We start from the raw sequence: 19,706 nt of genomic DNA on the forward strand, positions 1-19,706 counted from the left end.
ACAAAAATGGGTAAAATTACTTAACAGACTTGCTACAGTAAAAAAACATGATACAACATTTCTAAATTTCATAACGTCAGCCAAAGTTCTAATACATATCAATGATGAAACAATACGTGGGGTAAATTAATGCTGAAATTAATGCTGAAATTCATCAAATAAAAATCGTTGTTAAAAGACTGTTTTTTGGTTACACAAGCAATGATAACATGCTTCTCTATATACCTGATTCATTTCGCATCTCCTCTGTGCACATGATTTTTCCTCCGTCTATTTGTACACAACTGCGTTCTGATTTGATGTGTGTGCAGCGGTTTAAAAAGATGTGGAATATTATTATATTTAATTGATTCCTCTTTATCTTTTGCCCTCCATTAAAATTCCATATAAAATTCCAGAATGACATTGTACTTTTTTAATATTCATGTTGTAAAACATTATATCAGTAATTCTCGATGCTAGGAATTTTATTTATTTTGTCTGTTGATAGACCACTCCTTAAGTCCTGCTCTTAAGATTTGGGTATATCAACTTCTTTGACCATCATCTGGATTGTTTGTGTGTTTGTGCTTACCATTTTGCAACTGTTTCTACAATCATTGCAAAGGTTTATCTATAACGTGTACTGTTTATCCTTTTTATATTGTTTGTTCGTTGACCTACTGACAAAAACCATTACAAGACTTTTGTACAAGTATTGGTGAAGGGTCTCGAGCTTGGAAGTCATATTTTATTTCTGGCCTGTTTTACGAATGTTACAAAAAGAGAAAAAAAGGTTATGCTTAACACTATCCTGATCTTCAGATGTAACATAATTTTAATTCAATATCATATTGCAAAGATCAGTGCTAATGAGGCTTTGAGATAAACGTTTTGTCGTATGTATATTTTGCGAGCACAGAAGAATTGCGTCTTTACGAGCTGTTAAGTTTGCTTGATTTGTGTTTCCCGACAGCTTAATTGTAAAAAAAAATTAGTCATACAGCTATTAAGTCAGTATCATGGAGAAAAATAATCATATTGATTTTGTTTGCATGGAGGGGGACAACGTTTAGATCGAAAGGTTGACCGATGATAAAGATGGGAAAGACTAAGATCTTAGGGTTGATGTTGACCTTGTCATTAGATGTGTTGCGAGTTGAATAAAAGTCAAGGTCAAAAGGCTAATGACCAGGAGTATGATTCGAATGGGAATTCTTTTTCAAATTCAAAGAAAACAGAAAAAATAGCTATGTTATTTTGTTTCTGAGTTTGTTATTTCAACCACTAAAAAGAAACACTTTATTATTGTTATGATTTAATAACTCTTTGGTGTATCATTTCAGTTGTTACGTCAAAGAGCTTATCCGACAGATAAACAATGACTCAGAAGCAAGGAAAGAAAGTTTCTTTTATGTAAGGTGATTTAAACCCTACATCTGAAATCAATTAATCTTACAAGAAAAATACTAAGATAATAACACAATTATTAGTTTCCTTTTTTTTATGAAAGAAAATATATCCCGATGTAGGAGTAGTATATGTTGCAGGAAGAAAGTATAATCGGGAAGAAGAAGGTATGGTTTGGGCTTTATTTTGCCCTTAAAATTCGTTTTTTTTCTAAAAAGTTATGAAATTGGCTTAAATATGAGTAGAGTGTATGAATGTGATAATTCATGAAAGAATGTGGCACGAAGGAGGACTATTCTGGAAATATGATGTCATTTATTTGATGAATTTCTAAGTTTTTAACAGAAAAAGTCTAAAAATGACACATTTACGGAGTTTTCTTCCTTTAGAAATAATAGATATTCTCTTAATTTTAGGAATTTCAAGGATATCCAAATAACGCTGATTTCATGTTACATATACATAGCACAAGGAAAGTATATTTTTTTTATTCTGATGTAAGAATTAAAAATAAAGATTAAAGACAAGGAAAGAACAGTTTATGGTCCTTGAGAGTCACCCAAGTATTATGAATGTTTCAGGCAATGGCCAAATCAGCCACATCAGATACATACACGCTCAACCATGTGAAAAGACCTTCTTTTTTTTTTTTTTTTTTTTTTTTTGTTTTGCGCGACGACTTTATTATTACATTCAACGACCTTGGTGCTTATTTCCTAGGGAGGGTCTTAAAAATATAGATAATTTTAATACATATGATCAACAAATCCTCACCTTGGGCTTTTAGCCTTGGAACACAAAAATGAATTTTTGGAAAGGACCAATAACCTGTTATTGTCACCATTTATTCAGTTTGCTTTTTGTCTGGGCATAAATATATTTTCAAAGGTTTAAAAATATTTCAATATTTGATCAACTCACCCCAAACCTGTAGCCTGACCTCGAGGGCCATGAATTTCACATTTTCGAATGTTTTGTTTGGTTGTTGTTTATCGTCCCTCTCAAGAATTTTTCACTCATATGGTGACGCCACCACTTGCCGGTGGAGAGCTGCAAATTTTGACCTATACTCGGCACTCAGGGCCATTGAGCAGTGAGTGATCTTTTTCGTGCCAGCATCTACTGCGACACGGGACCTCGGTTTACACGGTCTCATCCGAATTTGACTAATTTAGCCCAATTCAGGGGCTTAAGCCTTAATCAAGATGGTCATGAACTTTACATTGTTGGTAGATGTAAAAGAATAAGTCTATAAGCGTGCTAGGAGTACACAGAAGATTTTCGAAGACTAAATGAAATTTGATGTTTCAATCCCATCCCTCAAGCTGCAGGGGGCTGGGACCATGCAGTTCACAAATGCTGCATACTGACATTGGGTGAAGGTGAATTCAGTCGATTTTTAGAAGCTGAAAATGCTGAAAGTTTTCAAATAATGCGCATTTAGGAATAAGCCGGCTCGATGACTCAAGTGACCTAGATGTATCTTAAGGTAGGATTGTTTACAAAGATGTATGATTATGTATCCTGAGGAAAGAATTGTATCTTTTGGTTTCTAAAAAAAACTATACACACTAAAAAAAATTAAAATTATGAAATTTAGTTTTTTAATGGAGTGAACACCTGTACAAGTTGTCATTAAGATTCTGCAAAAATAACTATTGTTTTAATTTTTTACAATATTAAAACATCCAGAGAATTTGCAAGAGAATATTGACATTCAAATGACCATATTTTGTTGACTTGTTTTAATGCCAGCTTACTGTTAAATTGGAATGGTATTCCTGAATGGAGCGGACGAGGGCGAGGTGAATACAGTGTTTCAGGAGTAGCTAAATGATCATATTGACCGTACACAAGTCAAAAGCTATTTTTATGATATGAACACACTGTTGTAGCTCATTTTCTCATTAATTCACACCCATGAAGAGTAATCAAGTCCCAAAATGGTCCTATTTGAAGTGTCAAACTACTGCGTCATAATTTTCAATGATCCAACCAGGGGTAAAAGAAGACCTATCATTTATCTACTTGTGTTATATGAAAGAAAAGAGAAAGAGAAAGAATTATCAGGAAGAATTACATTAGACCGTGAAGATAAGGAAAGAGTGAAAAAAGAATGCATTTATGTAAGTATATTAGCATGACAAATATAAGATACAAGAGGCTACAAGATACCAAACGCTTTTCAGCATGCTGTACCACTCACCTCCTGTGGGACCCGGATGTCGAACAATTATATCTGCGATACTGACTTGTCCAAACATGGACCAGAACAAGCTGTAGAAGGTCTGGCGTAAACTGTAAAACATAACGTAAAAAGTAAGCTGTGACAAGTAATGCTGCACAATAAGGAAAATAATTTGTAGATAATTACCGATCCCCAGTAGAAAGAAAGTTTTAACTTTCCATATGAAATGGTCATCTACTTTCTTTAAAACAAATTTTGGCAAATTCAGAAGAAACTGAAATGATTGAATATAACGTTATTAGATCCACAGGCTAGTTGAAAAAATGATCTTAGGAATGAGATGGTGTATTTGAATTCGCTTAGAAGAAAACTCCTCGGTGCAATCATTATATATATATATATATATATATATATATATATATATATATATATATATATATATATATATGATATATATGGAGATAAGGAACAGTATTCAAGCTTAATGTCCATTAAACAATGCAATATAGGAGCAGAGCAAACACGGACCTCCAAAACATCAGAGGTGGATCAGGTGCCATGGAGGAGTGAGCATCCCCTGCCACCGGTCACACCGCCGTGTGCTCCTTGTCATGATCGGGAAATAACGGGAAAATCCGTCGACAATTCAGAGTGTAAATTATGGCAGGATCAGGTGCCACGGAGGAGTGATTATATATATATATATATATATATATATATATATATATATATATATATATATATATATATATATACGATTGTGTGTTTTGGGTGGGTGGGTGCGAGGGTGTGTGTATGTGTGTTATAAATCTATATTTTGATAGTGACTTAACTATTACGAAGAAAAAAAATGATGATGCAAAAGAGCGCTTTCCTATCCATATAATTTTAGTTTTACTAGATTTAGATAAAATTGAGTTAAACAAAAAGTATCCATCACACACGGTTTAGTGTGATAATTATTGATAAAAGTATTTAATCTTCATGATAATTATTGGCTGTTATAGAAGAAATGAAACATCCTTTGCTGTACACTAGTTACTGTTATCTAATATTGTCAAGAAAAGACGTCATTAATTGACAAGTAAAAACTCAGAATTCTTCATATTTATAATATTTCTTTATAAGAAAATCACGTTATATCTGCTCTTAATACTAATGATTAAATAAACAGTTTTACAACAGAATTTCTTTTTAAAAATAGCCATAGTGACCATGCCAGGCACACCCTTACTTTAGATTACGACTTACCCCTGAAAAGCTTCCGCAGCATGTACGTATACAGTTTTGTCATTCAAAACCATCTTGATTCTCTGAGCGCCGTAGTACCAATACAAGTTATGAAGGCCAACCATGAAGGCAAACAGAACCTAGAAAAACAGTACAGAAAATATGTTTTTATTCTCAAGGATAAAATTAAAAAATTACCTCTTCCTTCCTTTGTTGTCAAAGAAAATTTACTTGGGTTACCCACACCTAATTTTAAAAACTGAAATTCAGTTAAAAAATTGGACAAAAGATAAGAATGTGAGGAACAAGTTTTTAAAAAGGTCTACTCTTTCTTACAATTCAATTTACTGATTAAAAGTAATATAGATAATGTTTCTTCCTTAATACTTTCAAAGCTTACCAAGGTGAAGAGAACCATAAACCTTGTAATGTCACCAATCATACGGCCCAAGGAAATTTGTAGAGGCCCCAGGACCTCAAACGCGGGCATGAGGTAGGTAGTTCGAGCAAAGCTTATCACATTAGCAATGGCAAACAGCACATCTGACACGATTTCAGGGTCGTTCGGTTTCCAGTGAAACCGTGCTGTTAAAAACGTATGAAGTACAGTGTATATAACAAGCAAAGGAAACTACACTAGGCAATGGTTAAAAGTCATTTGAGAGATGAATCATTTTGGAACACTTTCCAATAAAACAAGGACATTTTTTTTTCTGGAGAGAATAATGTTATTTGCGAAAGAGTTTTATCTTTAAAAGCTTCCCCTTCTTTTAAATTTGGATGCAAGAGAGGAGGGTTTTTTTTCTTTAATCATAGATATATGAAAAAGAGGACGTGTTAATTGTATGACCTACGTCCAATAAATTTTTTATAAAACTTCAAAGATCGATATAAGTTTGAATGAACAAATGTGGAATAAATATTGTAAAAATTATTTAGATTATTTAGTACTTGTGAATTTTGGTACTAGTCATACAATGATTCCATTCTTTAAGAATAAGATAAAAGTATTGTACTTATTGTTGTAGATTTCATGATGATGTTTAACTGTATTTTATAACATTATAATACTTCAGCTGTTCTTACAGGCTTCCATGAAATAATTTATTGGTGCGTTCTTCGGACTTCTTATTTCATCTAGTTTCCAGTTAAAGTAGGTATAATTTTCCTGCCGGAGAAGATCTCTTGCAATATTTGTACCATTAAAATACCTGCAAAACAAATTATCCAAGTAATTCAGATGTAAAACACACATTTTTCTTTCAATTTTGCATTGTTGAAGGAGTCATACAACTTGATTTTCCTTTTATGTTCATTATTACGATAAAAAAATTGTAAGCTGTGACTACTTCAAGTGAAAGGGATGGGAAAGTATTTTAATTAGATACATGTATATGTGACTTAATTAAATACAGGTATAAGTACCGCCGTCTCTAAAACTCAAACGGTACGTGAACATGGAGAGTATAATAATGTAAAGAACAATACCAATAATTATTTGTGGTACGCCAAAATATCACAAAAGTTTTATAATTAAAGCTACACATGTATTTTTCGCTGGTTGTAATCTTTATGTATTGTTTAAGAATGCCAACAATATTTAACACATTCATTAACTTGAGTTTAGAGTTGTTAAATCGTGACTTTATTTATCAAATAACTGTGCTTAGTACTTGATAAGTACAGTTTAAACTTGTTAAATGTAGATTGAGGCGTAAACTATGGTAAAAATATCTTAAATATAAATAAACGTCGTGAATTATAGTTAACGCTTCCTGTACTCTTTGATTATAAAACTATGTTTAGCTAATTTCATGTGAATATGGCGTCTAATGGACATCACATGCTAATTTTTATGTACTAGTATTCCATATCAACCTAAGATCACCTTAAATATCATCCCTAGAACCGTCAATAAAAACTTACAAAACTTATACAAAGTTCCAAGCACAAAAAAAATTTACCTATCAGCTTGTGCTATTCTATACTCGGTAAAGAAACGGAGAACATATGAAGCCAGGTACATTGACAGCACACTAAAATCTATCAGCTTCTGATATACTGTGATATAGGCTTTTAATCCTGTACTGTAAAGTTGTTTACATTCTATCCATAATAAACCTGTAAACACAAACGTGACAAAATCAGAAAATGGCTACAAGAAAGTAATATTTAAAATCACTGATTTGATTTCATATCGATGGTGCAGTCTTTACCATCACTCAAGCGGGTCAAGTTAAATGGGGTCTCACAATAAGATGTTTACATAAAATAATTTAGCATAAACACTTTTTTGAATAATTATGGTCAAAATGTCTTGTAAAATCATATTGTCCTGATGCATTTACCTAAAATCCAGAAAACAATACATAGTTGAACATGAGTCAGTAAGGTATTTGCAGGCCTTAAAGTTTCTTTTAATAAACTAATAATTTTTTCTTCTTTGGACAGCGATTCGTATGTTGGATTATGTAGATCTGTTGTGGAAGTGATGGTTACGCCGCTCTCCGTTAAGCGGAATGTTGCAGCAGCCAGTAAGATGAGGAAGCAGATGTGTGACGTAGCATGCGTGATGAACTTTGTCACGGGACAGCGCATGACCTCTCCCGGCTGTAACAAAGCAAGCATCAAAAATAAATATCTTTACTTAATTTAAATTTCAGTAAAGACTCTACAATACAATAACAAGATTAAAGAATTAAGATATATTACAGTAAAACTTTTTTTTTCAATTTTAATGAGAAGTATTTTTAAGCAATTGCATATTAAGTTTAGTTCTCAAACAACTAAATTTTTCCCAATAGTGTATGCCTATAGTGGTTATTATTAATATTTCACATTTCTGCGAATGCAAATAAAACGATGACAAGTTATTTGATCTATCTGGCCTCTCGCGCCAAACAGACTACGAAGTTAATTCATCAGCAACTCGGAAACTCTACTTATCAAAATATGTTCGATCGGTTATGACAGATTTGTGTTCTTTGAGCATCGAGTATTAGGTACTAGTGTGTTCCTTACTGACAGACGTTATCCTGCTACGATATGTAAAAGTCTACCAATTTATTTGAATGTCTAGTGTTTGTTGAGTCACTTTTATTCTCAGATCACCTATATTTTATTTCATCTTGTCAATTCACATATTTCTTATGTACTTTTCATTTAAATACGTTTAGTTTAATCTTCATTTGCCTTGGACTGATGATAAGTTTTCAACTTTCGCTTACTTTTTTTTTTAAATTTCTTAACAAGCAGCTTTTATTTAATGTTATCTAAAAATCAGTCTTCATTTAAATGTATATTTTGCTCGCAATAAACAAAATATATGGATACACTTGGGAATATATATATATATATATATATATATATATATATATATATATATATATATATATATATATATATATATATATATATATATATATATATATATATATATATTCATAAGTACCTACTTTGGTGTTTGGAAAAATGACATATGCGACACAGAGAAACGGAATACATGGAAGAAATAGAAGAATGAAGGCGAGTTGTTTCCAAAGACTTAAAGACTGGAGGAAGCTCATCTCTGATCCATACCAGAGGGTCGTCATGTGCTGCTGACAGTTAGGATGGGCAACAAACTACAATATTACAAATCAATTCAAAAAAAATAAGGAAAATCTTTCAAACTGGAAGGTACATATATACATGTATATTATTATTCTCTAAGGTTGCAACTTCAAAAATTTTACTGACGTTACAGTAACTGGTATTGTTAAAAACCCCACCTAATTCAAAATCTTCGATACAATAGAAAACCCCTATTCAAGTGATCAAATATCTTTATAAGGGCAATATTGGTTTGGGCTTTATTACACATATCAATTTTCATCTAGAGTTGATCCCTTTTCAATGGTATTATTTTGTCCACTAAAACCCTTAACTGACTATGACATCAAATAAAGAAATAATGTTAAAATAAATGAATTATTATGACCGGAAACTTCATCTGGATATGTGCCATAGTCTAGAGTCATCGAAAAGTAGGCTCGGAATTTATTTTAGAAAAAAAATGCTCTATTCATTGATTTTGATGTAATTACATGAATTTGCAAAGCCTCTTAGATTCAATCAACGATTAACTTAAGTAAAAGGATAACATTTTTTTCATAAATATTATCCAAAAAAGTTAAGTTTATTAAACTACAAAGTAACAGGTTCAATGGTAGAGTTATAATTTCCTCCTGTTATTTCTGCCTCGTCGATCAATGTCTACGCAATGCGCAAAAGACAAGACCTGGTCGACCCTTTGAACATAAATCTTTATGCTTTCATCTTGAGTTTCTATCAAAAGTCAATTGAGAAATGAGTAAACCTCCACTTCCTTCAATGAAACGAGGCATCGTTTTGTGTTGTATTATTTGATTTTATAAATTAACTATATTGCAGTCCAGTTGATAATTGAAGACAGATCTTTCTAATCATTGTATTGCATAATATTCCCATTGATATTTTTTCAGAATGATTTTCAAACAAAATTTCTACGATCATAGTAAACAACTTTCACCTTCTTTTCCTGATATCTGATTGCCATTTTAAGTCTTGCCAGAGGCTCCCCACATCCGGTTCCCTCACTAACTACGGCCTCAACTTCCTGTGTACCTCGGCAGAGATCTATCAACTCACAGGCAAAGTTCATACACTGTTCCAGCAGTGCAAGGTATTCATTCTGTAAAACACTGTATCTGATACAATATTGCACCCGAATGTTTGCCACTAGACTTGCAATGTTAATTGTTATTATAATTCATCGTTGGGGCTATTAAAACTGCTATAATTGAGTACATACGTTACAAATTAAATATATCCGTAAACACAAACAGAAAGTTCTTGCAGCAATTTAAACCAAAGTTACTACATTTAGCTACGATTAGCTTTCTTTTCAACCTTGTTAACATCTGCAAAGTTGTTTGATTTTGACATACCACAAACTCAGAAAAGCAATATATGTTTGGAAGTATTTTTTCCTCAAATTTAAGCAAACTGTATCGTTTATATTAGAATATAATGCTGGTTTTCTTATAAAAATTATGAATTCAAACGTAAAATTCATTCCCTTTATTGTAATAAAAGATTCTAAAGTGTCATCCATCTTTGGACTGAGGTCTTTAACGAACAAGTATGCTTTAAAATAGCTTACGATGAAACCCGTTAAAAATATAATAGATTTATATAAAATTACAATTACATTGAATTCTGTTGATGTTGAGATTAACTAAAATTAATTATAATAAATATTCATTGTATTCTCTCGAAATAAATTTTGATAATTTTTTCAGTATGTCTACAAGATATAACACAATCATAACCCTGATATTCCATCGAATCTAAAGGAAGAGAATGTCTTTATACTGCCAAGGTTTAGCATAGCAGAAACAGGAGGCCCAAGGGTAATAGGCGTCTATTTTTATTACAAACCTGACTAAGGTACGTGAAAATTACAATGCTGGTAGAGGACCACTGTTTACTATTTCATAAAATTAAGAAAACGGTTTGCTGTATAGAAGACGAATTTCTAGTAAGAGAACCTGAACAAGGAGGAGAGCCACATGGTCTTATAATCGAACCCAGAGATCATAATGTTTAAAAATTAAGTAATATATGACTTAATATTTCCATTTCTATTTGTTTTCTCTCTGATAACTCTTTGAAATTTAGGAGAGTTGATTTCTTGATCATTCTAAAGGAATGCAAATTTTGCCAAGCGAAAGGTCAGTAGCTAAGAAGGCCTAATATGCATGTAATTCTCGTGCGGCTGTCTTTGTGTTTGACGTCAGTGGGCGGGGACTATTGAAATTGACATGTGAGGCCTCGTGTAATTTAAATCAATTAGTCTACATTTTTAAAATCTAAATTTACATTTTTATTTCAAAATGAAATGGAAATATAAGGAATCACTGTCTAGTTAGTAGAGTATGCCAGGGACATTAACGATAGTTGGAAATGTGGGATAATTTATGCATAACGGGCTTCGCCCGTTATGCAAATTATCCCACGTTTCCAACTATCGTTGATGCCCTGGCATACTCTACTAACTAGACAGTGATTCCTTAATTGGTTAGCACAAAAACAAAGACTTTTTGTGCTCCAGATGTAAAGAAGAATAATTTCTCAAATAAAATGGATTTTCAATAGATAATTTAGTTAGCTTTATAACCCCTGCACACAGAACATAGATTTACCAGTAAGACATATTTCTGCTCATTTTCGTCAAAGGTTGTCTGATAGTTGTCCAAGAGAACAAAAGAATAGTTTCAATATTAAAATACGACTAACTAAAATATGCGAATACAAATCCCCATCGCGATGGTTTTTATATCCTGTTAAACACAAACATGATCCAGACTGGAATATGTTACATGCAATCCCCTTAGGTAGTTATTAGTTCCCTACCGGTGAAACCGGAGGGGACTATAGGTTTCCTCTAAGTCTGTCCGTCCGCCTGTCCAGCTGTCTGTCTGTCTGTCAGTCTGTCCCGCTTGGTTTTCCGCATTTTTTCCCTAAATGCTTGCAGATATTGAGCTGATTTTTGGTATGTGAGTGTATCTTGACGAGTTACAGAAAAAGTTTGCCTTTCGTTCCGCTTCATTGATTTTTGACGGAATTACGGCCTTTTCAATTTTTAGGGGTTTTCCGCAATTTTCTTCTAAACGCTTTCAGATATTGAGCTGATCTTTGGTACGTGACTTTACCTTGATTAGTTATAGATCAAGCTTGCATTTCGTCGAGCTTCATTGATTTTTGACGGAATTATGGCATTTTCAATTCTTAACGGAAAAAGATTACACTTGCCGGTAGGGGACTAGTATTGCTAATGCAATACTCTCAGAATGCTTGTTTATATAAATTAATCACAGACTAATAGACAGACTTTGATCTGAGTACCTTAAAAAGACTTTAACATTGTACAGTTGAATGTGCGTGAAGAATTTGCCTGCAAAAGTTAAAGCCAGTTATTAAGTTTTTAGCAATCAGACAGATAGAAGAACAGAGAGGACCAGAAATATTATAACCCCGATCTTTGATAGGATAAATGATTTTAATTAAACTCAAAATATGACCAAAAGAAGAAATTGAAGATAAATGAAGGACTATATTGAAGGGACATTTCATTCAGATTGATGAACGAGAAAAACAATCAAAGATTTCGTTATATTAAAATATAGAAAATATGTACATAATTAAATAACTGGAACAAAAAAGAACATGATTCCATTAATTAAAACAACATTACATTCTAAATAAAACTGATTTATTCTATGAGCAGTTAAAAAATGAGATTTAATAGGGAACTAGATATCATTGAGATGGTGCCTAACTCAAAGGTCCCCGCTTTCAGCAACAAACATAAAAATGTAAGGTAGCCTATTTTTGACCTTGACCTAGAAACTTTGTTCAAGGTCACTGCACATCCATTGACCAGTGGCACTCTGTGAGTGAAGTATGAGCCACATTGGACCAAGAGGAGAAAAGATATGCTCCGGACAAAGATTGTTCATATAATTCTGCTATAACCTTAACCTTAGACCTAGAAACATGGTTCAAGGTCACTGCAAACCCTTTACCCAAGACACTCTGTGGGTGAAGTATGAGCCAGACTGGGGCAAGTAGAGAGAAAATATTTTTGACCTTGACCCTTGACCTAGAAACTTTGTTCAAAGTCACTGCACATTCCTTGACCAGTGGCACTCTGTGAGTGAAGTATGAGCCACATTGGACCAAGGGGAGAAAAGATATGCTCCGGACAAAGATTTTTCATATAATTCTGCTTTGACGTTAACCTTTGACCTAGAAACATGGTCTAAGGTCACTGCACATCCTTTACCCAAAGACACTCTGTGGGTGAAGTATGAGCCAGATTGGGCCAAGGAGAGAGAAGATATGCTCCAGACAAGAGATCTCGGACGGACGGAATGACGGACGGACGGACGGACAGACTGATCACTATAGGGCGCCCGCAGAGCGGGGCCCTAATAAATGAAAGTGAAAAACCTGCAGTATACAATGTTATCGTTTATTTGTAAATTATATAAGGTCTTCTAACAATTTCCTCTATTAAATGAAAAATGGCTAAATTCCAAGGCTAGATGGGTTTTCGGGAATTCTCCAAATTTCATTGAATGGATGTTCTACGTTCGATCAATTTCTTAAACGTCGCCCACGTGGCGCAGTGGTTAGAGCGTTTGGCTTAGAGTCGAGGAGTAAGGAGTTGATCCTTACTTCACGGGTTTGAATCCCACTTTTGGACGTGAAGACCGCTTCTTAGGACGAGACCGTATAAACCGAGGTCCCGTGTCGCAGTTGCTGCTGGCACGAAAAAGATTCCTCACTGCGCAATGGCCTGTGTGCCGAGTATAGGTCAAAATTTGCAGCTCTCCACCGGCAAGTGGTGGCGTCTCCATATGAGTGAAAAATTCTAGAGAGGGACGTTAAACAACAACAAAAAAACCCAAACAAACAAACAATTTCTAAACAAGGGTATCAACATGTTAAATATCACAGATGAAATACTTCGAGGCAATTCAGGCATGTCTTCCCTGGCCAAGGGTGAAAATCCGCTTTTTGAAAAGAGATCTAGTTAGTCAATTTTTCGAATACTCTAGGGTCGGTACAAGGATTTTGTTCACAAATTCAACCTTTCCTTGGAGCAAATGTTAACTGGCTTTTTCAAAAATATTGCTAGGTCGTTCTTTTATTGCTGATTTGCCTACGGTTCACTTTGTTTACCTCACTAAGACAAAGTGCTTATGGTGGGTGTGAACGATCGACAAAGGATGCTTACTCTTTTATGGTACCCGATCCTATCTTCAACCACTTGTTCTTGTTTGCCCTGCTCTTCATTTTGTATATTTTTATTGGATATTGAGCTTAATCACTTTTTGTTATCGACTGATTTTCATACTGACGCAATAAATGATACAACAAAAAGTTTCTGAATCTTAACAAATTAGATATATATTCCAAAGACCGGAAAGCCAAGACAGCTGTTTCTAAAAGGCTTCCGATTAGTCAATTAAATGTTGTTTATAAGTTAGCAATTGGTTGTATTACTGAGAGAATGAAAACGTTCTTAGATACATTAATGCATGGCCAATGTGATATGAATTTCATAATTGTGGTATAGAATTAATTGCCTAGTAAGTTTGCTTTCAAAATTTCCATGTGTCATGAAAAAGAATTGTAATTTTGTAATAATGAGTTTGTTCATATTGACTCCCATCGTATAATCATAATCACAGTTTGCGAAAAAGTTTGTTTGTTGTGTAATAATTTAAAAAAAACAGCAGCCAAAAATTTGATTTAAAAAAATAGCAGCCAAAAATTTGTTTATTTATTTCTTTAAGCCAAAAGCTCAACTGATTTTAAACACAATGAATTAAGTGTAATCTTGTGTTGAAATTAATGTAAAGCATTATGATATTTTCGTTTTTGTGGATACAGATAGTTAATAATAGTGTTGTTTGATTTTAAACATTATAAAGTCTGAAGCATTGGAATTATCAAATACCTTAATTCTTACTTGTATTGAAGAACTAACATTCGTAAACATGGTTATTCAAGACAAAGAATGTAATAACGCAAAACATAATAATCGTCCCTCTTTCACTGTGCATGTTTATTACACTTGACTTTACTTTCCTTCACTTAGACAAACTAGGGTTTTTTTTCTCCATACTGATTCATTTTTTAATTTAAAAAAAAAATATATATTGTAATATGGCGGAATGGATTTGAATTCATCATTCCCAAGATGTATATTCAAATTCAAGAAAGTATATAATGTATTTCTTGGAAATCAAAGAATATTTCAGAAAAACAGAAGTGTTTTGCCTTTTTCTAGTTTAAGACCTGTTTTGATTTAGGATGCCTTTAGCGTAAATATCCATGAATCGAAAAACAGTAAAGGCCGTTGAACCAAATTGTTCAGTCCCATAACAATATACTATCCAATTACAACATGCCTTAAGGTCGACATTCTATCTGTTGACTATTTCATAGTGTATTTGAGGTCGACATTGTGGTATTACATCTCTGAGGAATCTGATCCACTTTATCTGAATTAGTCAGGAAATTGTCGGAAAATTGAATTAAACCTGACCCTATATTTTGTATAATCTGCTGTATTTGATCTCTAAATTGCCATTTTACAAAAAACCTATACCAGGTCTGGAATAGAATCTGTCTGTTAATCTTGTTTTTCTTTATTTGTTCATATTGAATGGACATATTTTGCAACTATCTACGTATTTTTTAATAATATGGATTGCGTGGATCTCATATAGTGTCAAATGAAAAGATCCAGATTCGTTAAATCTAGAATCTTCTGTGAGAGAGAGAGAGAGAGAGAGTTATACCAGAATTAAACAATATGGTATGCTATACAAATGCTATACTTAAACGAAACATGTATTCAGTTATACGTAAAATTTTGTATAAGTGAATTGTCAAATGAGTAAAATGTTTATTTCACATCACAAGAATTTGAAATATACTCACTTTGAATTCTTTCTCCACCTCTGCCAGTTTCATCATCTCCTGTCGAAGTTCAAAGGTCGTCATAATTGGGTCAGGACTAGAAAGTGCCATGTATGCCGGGCTAGCCAGAGCCCGATATGCATTCAAACGTGATCGAGACCGTTTCAAAGCATCATAGTTCTGTTTCGTAGCACAGTCCGTGCACTTACATGATATGCTATGTGGTTTTTCTATTTTGTGATTCCTAGACAAAAACATTTGAACAATTTCATGATTATTGTAGTGAGCAGCTAAAATTAAAGGTGTAATGTCTGGAGGAAATTGACTTTTCTCTTCTGTCCTGAAAAAGGCTTCAGTTACTCCAAAACTTTTGAACCTGTCTTCACCCGCCATAAAGTTAGGATGTTCAATAATTAATTTAACGATTTTCGTTGCTCCTTTACTAATTGCATGAAGCAGTGCCTCCTCTATGCAGTTAAAGTTCAAGTTATCGATGAGGATCTCAATAACGCCGATCTTCTCGCTGTCAATGGCAAGATGAAGGGCATTTCTCCCCATATAGTCCACACAGTTGACGTTTAGGGCTCCGTCCGGTTCCTCCAAAGACTGACGGACGATCCCCACATCCCCCATCGAGGCAGCATTGAGGTATACCCTCTCTTCGTCTGTAAGCTGATTAAAAATAACAAACATTTCTTAGTTATAAGTGAACTAAAACTATTAAAGATATTATTTATTAAATAAAATTAAAACAGGCCATTTAACTTTTCAGGATGGCTTGTTAATTTTTCCACACATTTTTTGGTGACAGTTTTCAATAGATCGCAAAATGTTGCGCATTTTCAGAAACAAAACAGCTTTTGATAATTTTTAGCATTAAATAGAAGCCCTCTAGTTAAAGTTCGGAATGGTACCTAGCTTGTTCTATAACATGCGACAAAGGAATCTGCACAAAGAAAACGTAAATACATGTACATCAAGTTTTATTCTTTTTTTCTTTATAATTATTATTTTGGCTACAAGGAAACATGAATTATTAAAAAAGGTTGTAGTTATGGTTTGTGACATATATATTCAGAGGAAGTAAAACATGAAAATAACGAATAGCTATCAATCTCATTAATCCAGTAAGCAAAATGAATCGTGAATAGGCCAAGAACACGGACCGTTAGAAACACCAGAGGTTGCATCAGTTGCAAAGTAGGAGTTAGCATCTCCTGTCGACCGGTCAAACGCTATGAGCAATCTGTATTGATAAGGTAAGTGCAGTATTTTGATAGGTACTATTATTACTATTGTTTGGCGTTTGTTTTTATACTCAACCTGATCAATACATAGGGCTTACGGCGGATGTGACCGGTCGACAGGGGATGCTTACTCCTCCTAGGCACCTGATCCCACATCTGGAATTTTGTGGGTTCCGTGTTTTATGCCTTGTTCACAGATTTGTATTGTTTGTAGATTTTTTAGATTGATCACTGTTCGTTGTCTTCACCTTTTTCATTTGTTCATTGTCTAAATTGTAAGGAAGATAATTTTTAAATAAATAATGAATTGAACAGGAATTATTATTCTGGGGTCTTATGACCATTTAAAACTTATTTGCAAATTAAGTACGTTAACATTATACATATATATAATCAACATAGATCACTTTCCTGGGGTATATTTTTTGATCCAGGTAACAGAAAATTCTTCAATGTTGGTGAAAAGCTTACTGTTCAATATAATTACAGTTTACAAGATGTCCAGGAAAGGGATATCTTTAAGATGTACTAGCAAATCATTTTTATCAAAATTAATCTAGCCCTATCCTTTGGAATGAATGCATGATCTACATGGCATTACTCTTTTCTTTTCTGACAGAGGATCCTTTTACGTATTATTGATTATGTGCTAAATGTTTAGGGGTTAAAATGAATATTTTCAGAGTTAAAATGTGAATTTCAATTAAACATTTAATTCTCTTTTTGGATGTCGTCGGTCCTATAACAGCACCTGACCGTGCCGTCAAATTGAATACTACTGAATAGCGCCGTACGATAATTTGTCGGCACGGACAGGTTCTGCTTATGCTTATATTTACATTCTCTAATTTTCTCTAAATATGCGTTTTTGTACGATTCGTGAACAGACGAAAAAAAAAACAAGGACCAAAAGAAACACAAAAGGTCGGATCAGTTGCCTAGGAAAAGAAGAATAAACACCCCCTGTCTACCTGTCACACCCGCCGAGTAATCCGTAAAGGAAAACAATGGTCTAACGTATCAACTTAAAAGGAATGTCTTAATAGATGCAATATGATTCTGAATGAAAAGCATCTTGGTGCTTTTTGACCTTATCCTTTGATTCTCGAAGCAGATATATGCCAGTTTGAATTTTTTTATATTATTGGTTTTAAGCTATATCTTTTTATTTTTATTCTGCAATATAACTAAATATGAAGAGTCTTCGCATAGGGCTATTTTTTCAAATAAGACATGCTTCTGACTAATAAGTTGATGATACAAGGATATCTCCCAAGTTTTGTGATCGATACAATCACCTATTTTGCAAATACAATTCATCACATCCTTAGGTCGAAACTTGACCGTCATTCATACAAATTTTAAGACAATTCTTTTCAGACTGAATTGTCTAAGGATTTTTCCGTTTACCCGATCATGACAGGGGGCACACGGCGGGTGTTATCAATCGCCAGGGGATGTGGGATGCTCAATTGTCGATGGCACTTGATTCCACCTATGTTTTCAGAGGATTGTGATTTCTCTACTTCAAATATGTATTGCTTATTGCGACCTTGGGCAGGATTGGTTTGTTATCTTCACAATGGTGATCACCACAGCTGTTTGAACTACGGACACTTTTGTAAAAGTGGGATGTTTTTATGATTATTTCTAATTTCATGATTCATATGAACGAAATGGAAAAAAAATAGTGAAAGGAAAGGCAGTATACTTTCACAATCATCTTAACTGTAATAGATATGGTACAAAAATAGTAATTTGACAGAATTCATAATTTTTAGCTTGTGAATATTAATGTAACTATTCCAAATTTAAAATGGCATAAAATTCTCAAAGTTTACTGTCACGGTAGACGTTAGCAAAATAAAGACCCCTCACTGCTACGGTTGTAAGAGCCATGCATAAGTCAAAATTTGTAGCCCATAACCTAAAGCATGTGACGTCTCCATATGAGTAAAAAATTCTCTAATATGACGTTAATATGACGTTAAACAACATACAATCAAACAATCAATCAAACGGCCTGTAAAAGTTCAAGATAAGGAAGATCAATCTCATAAATTCATTTAAGAATACGAATTGTGAACAGGGCAAAACACCAGAGGAGAAGTAAGCATCGTCTGTCGACCTGTCAGCTCTGTGTATAGATGAAGTAAACGGAGTAATCGTAGTCAAATGATATAAAAACAATTAATGATCTAAAAATTGGAATATCAGTTAAAATGCAATCCAAAAAACAGGTGGTATTTGCAACCAAGGTCAATGTAACGACCTAATATTTTGCCTCATGTTATAATTGCAAAATGCTGACTGTAAACGAGATAGTTGCAAAAAATTTACGACATCAACTTATTTGTCAGTAGCTTACCCCGGTTTAAAAATTGATTGAATTCAGAACAAGTTCTTGCATATCGAATCAGATGGGCGACATTATTACAATATATATGCAGGGGATTGTAGAAAACATAAATACATAACTAAGGAAATGTGATGATGAAAAAATTTTGTTAGGAATCCGATATCAACTTCCTATTTATCCGTGCGTCTATTCGTACCAAATTTCCGTCACAGTTTTCTCAGCAAGTACACACGGCAGAAGCTTGAAATTTTAGCACACTCTTTGCATGTTTAGGCATACAATATGGTGGGATTTATAAGAGCGTATATTCAAAGAGCGGGGGGTATTATCAGTGAGCATTGGCTCACAGACTTCTTGTTTTCTCTGAACATCGGTATTTCTAGCTTTGATACACGATAAAACAGTAAATCAAGAATTTCTACCTGGTGCTAATTTGTGTCGTTTTCGTTACTTTTTTGAGATCCTGATCTAATGCTTAATATTGATTGTAGTATATCTTCTACTTTTGAGTCCTACAGATAGGTATCAACCTCTGGTTATTCTTTCCTATAAAGCGCTGTTAGATACATCCAAATAATATAGAATAAAATAATGAAAGATTGTATGATTTTTTATCCATTTATCCATCTTTTTTCATCATTCTCAATAAATGACAAATAAAATACAGATTGAATGTTTCACATAGTTCGTTTTATGCCTTGTTCTAGGACAAACACATTTGTCATTATTGAATAAATGAGACGGCATAGAATCATGTACTTCAAGAGTATTCTTT

The 19,706-nt window shown here is 33.5% G+C and overlaps 1 protein-coding gene across 4 annotated transcripts in view; it reads right to left on the reverse strand.

The window, feature by feature from the left end:
• Positions 1 to 19,706, reverse strand: part of LOC133176714 (short transient receptor potential channel 7-like) — a 56,203-nt gene that overhangs the window by 19,014 nt on the left and 17,483 nt on the right. For all 4 annotated transcript variants that reach the window (XM_061311789.1, XM_061311790.1, XM_061311787.1 and 1 more), the window contains 9 exons: positions 15,347 to 15,997; positions 9,357 to 9,518; positions 8,263 to 8,430; positions 7,156 to 7,417; positions 6,772 to 6,928; positions 5,894 to 6,018; positions 5,208 to 5,392; positions 4,829 to 4,947; positions 3,596 to 3,687 (listed from right to left, as the gene is read on the reverse strand). In XM_061311789.1, the coding sequence (XP_061167773.1) occupies positions 3,596 to 3,687; positions 4,829 to 4,947; positions 5,208 to 5,392; positions 5,894 to 6,018; positions 6,772 to 6,928; positions 7,156 to 7,417; positions 8,263 to 8,430; positions 9,357 to 9,518; positions 15,347 to 15,997 (1,921 nt within the window). The remainder of the gene's footprint in view (positions 1 to 3,595; positions 3,688 to 4,828; positions 4,948 to 5,207; positions 5,393 to 5,893; positions 6,019 to 6,771; positions 6,929 to 7,155; positions 7,418 to 8,262; positions 8,431 to 9,356; positions 9,519 to 15,346; positions 15,998 to 19,706) is intronic.

This window comes from Saccostrea echinata, unplaced genomic scaffold, assembly GCF_033153115.1.
Source record: "Saccostrea echinata isolate AGI-Se365-2 ecotype Australia unplaced genomic scaffold, CSIRO_AGI_Sech_v1 ptg000081l, whole genome shotgun sequence".
Classification (NCBI taxonomy): domain Eukaryota; kingdom Metazoa; phylum Mollusca; class Bivalvia; order Ostreida; family Ostreidae; genus Saccostrea; species Saccostrea echinata.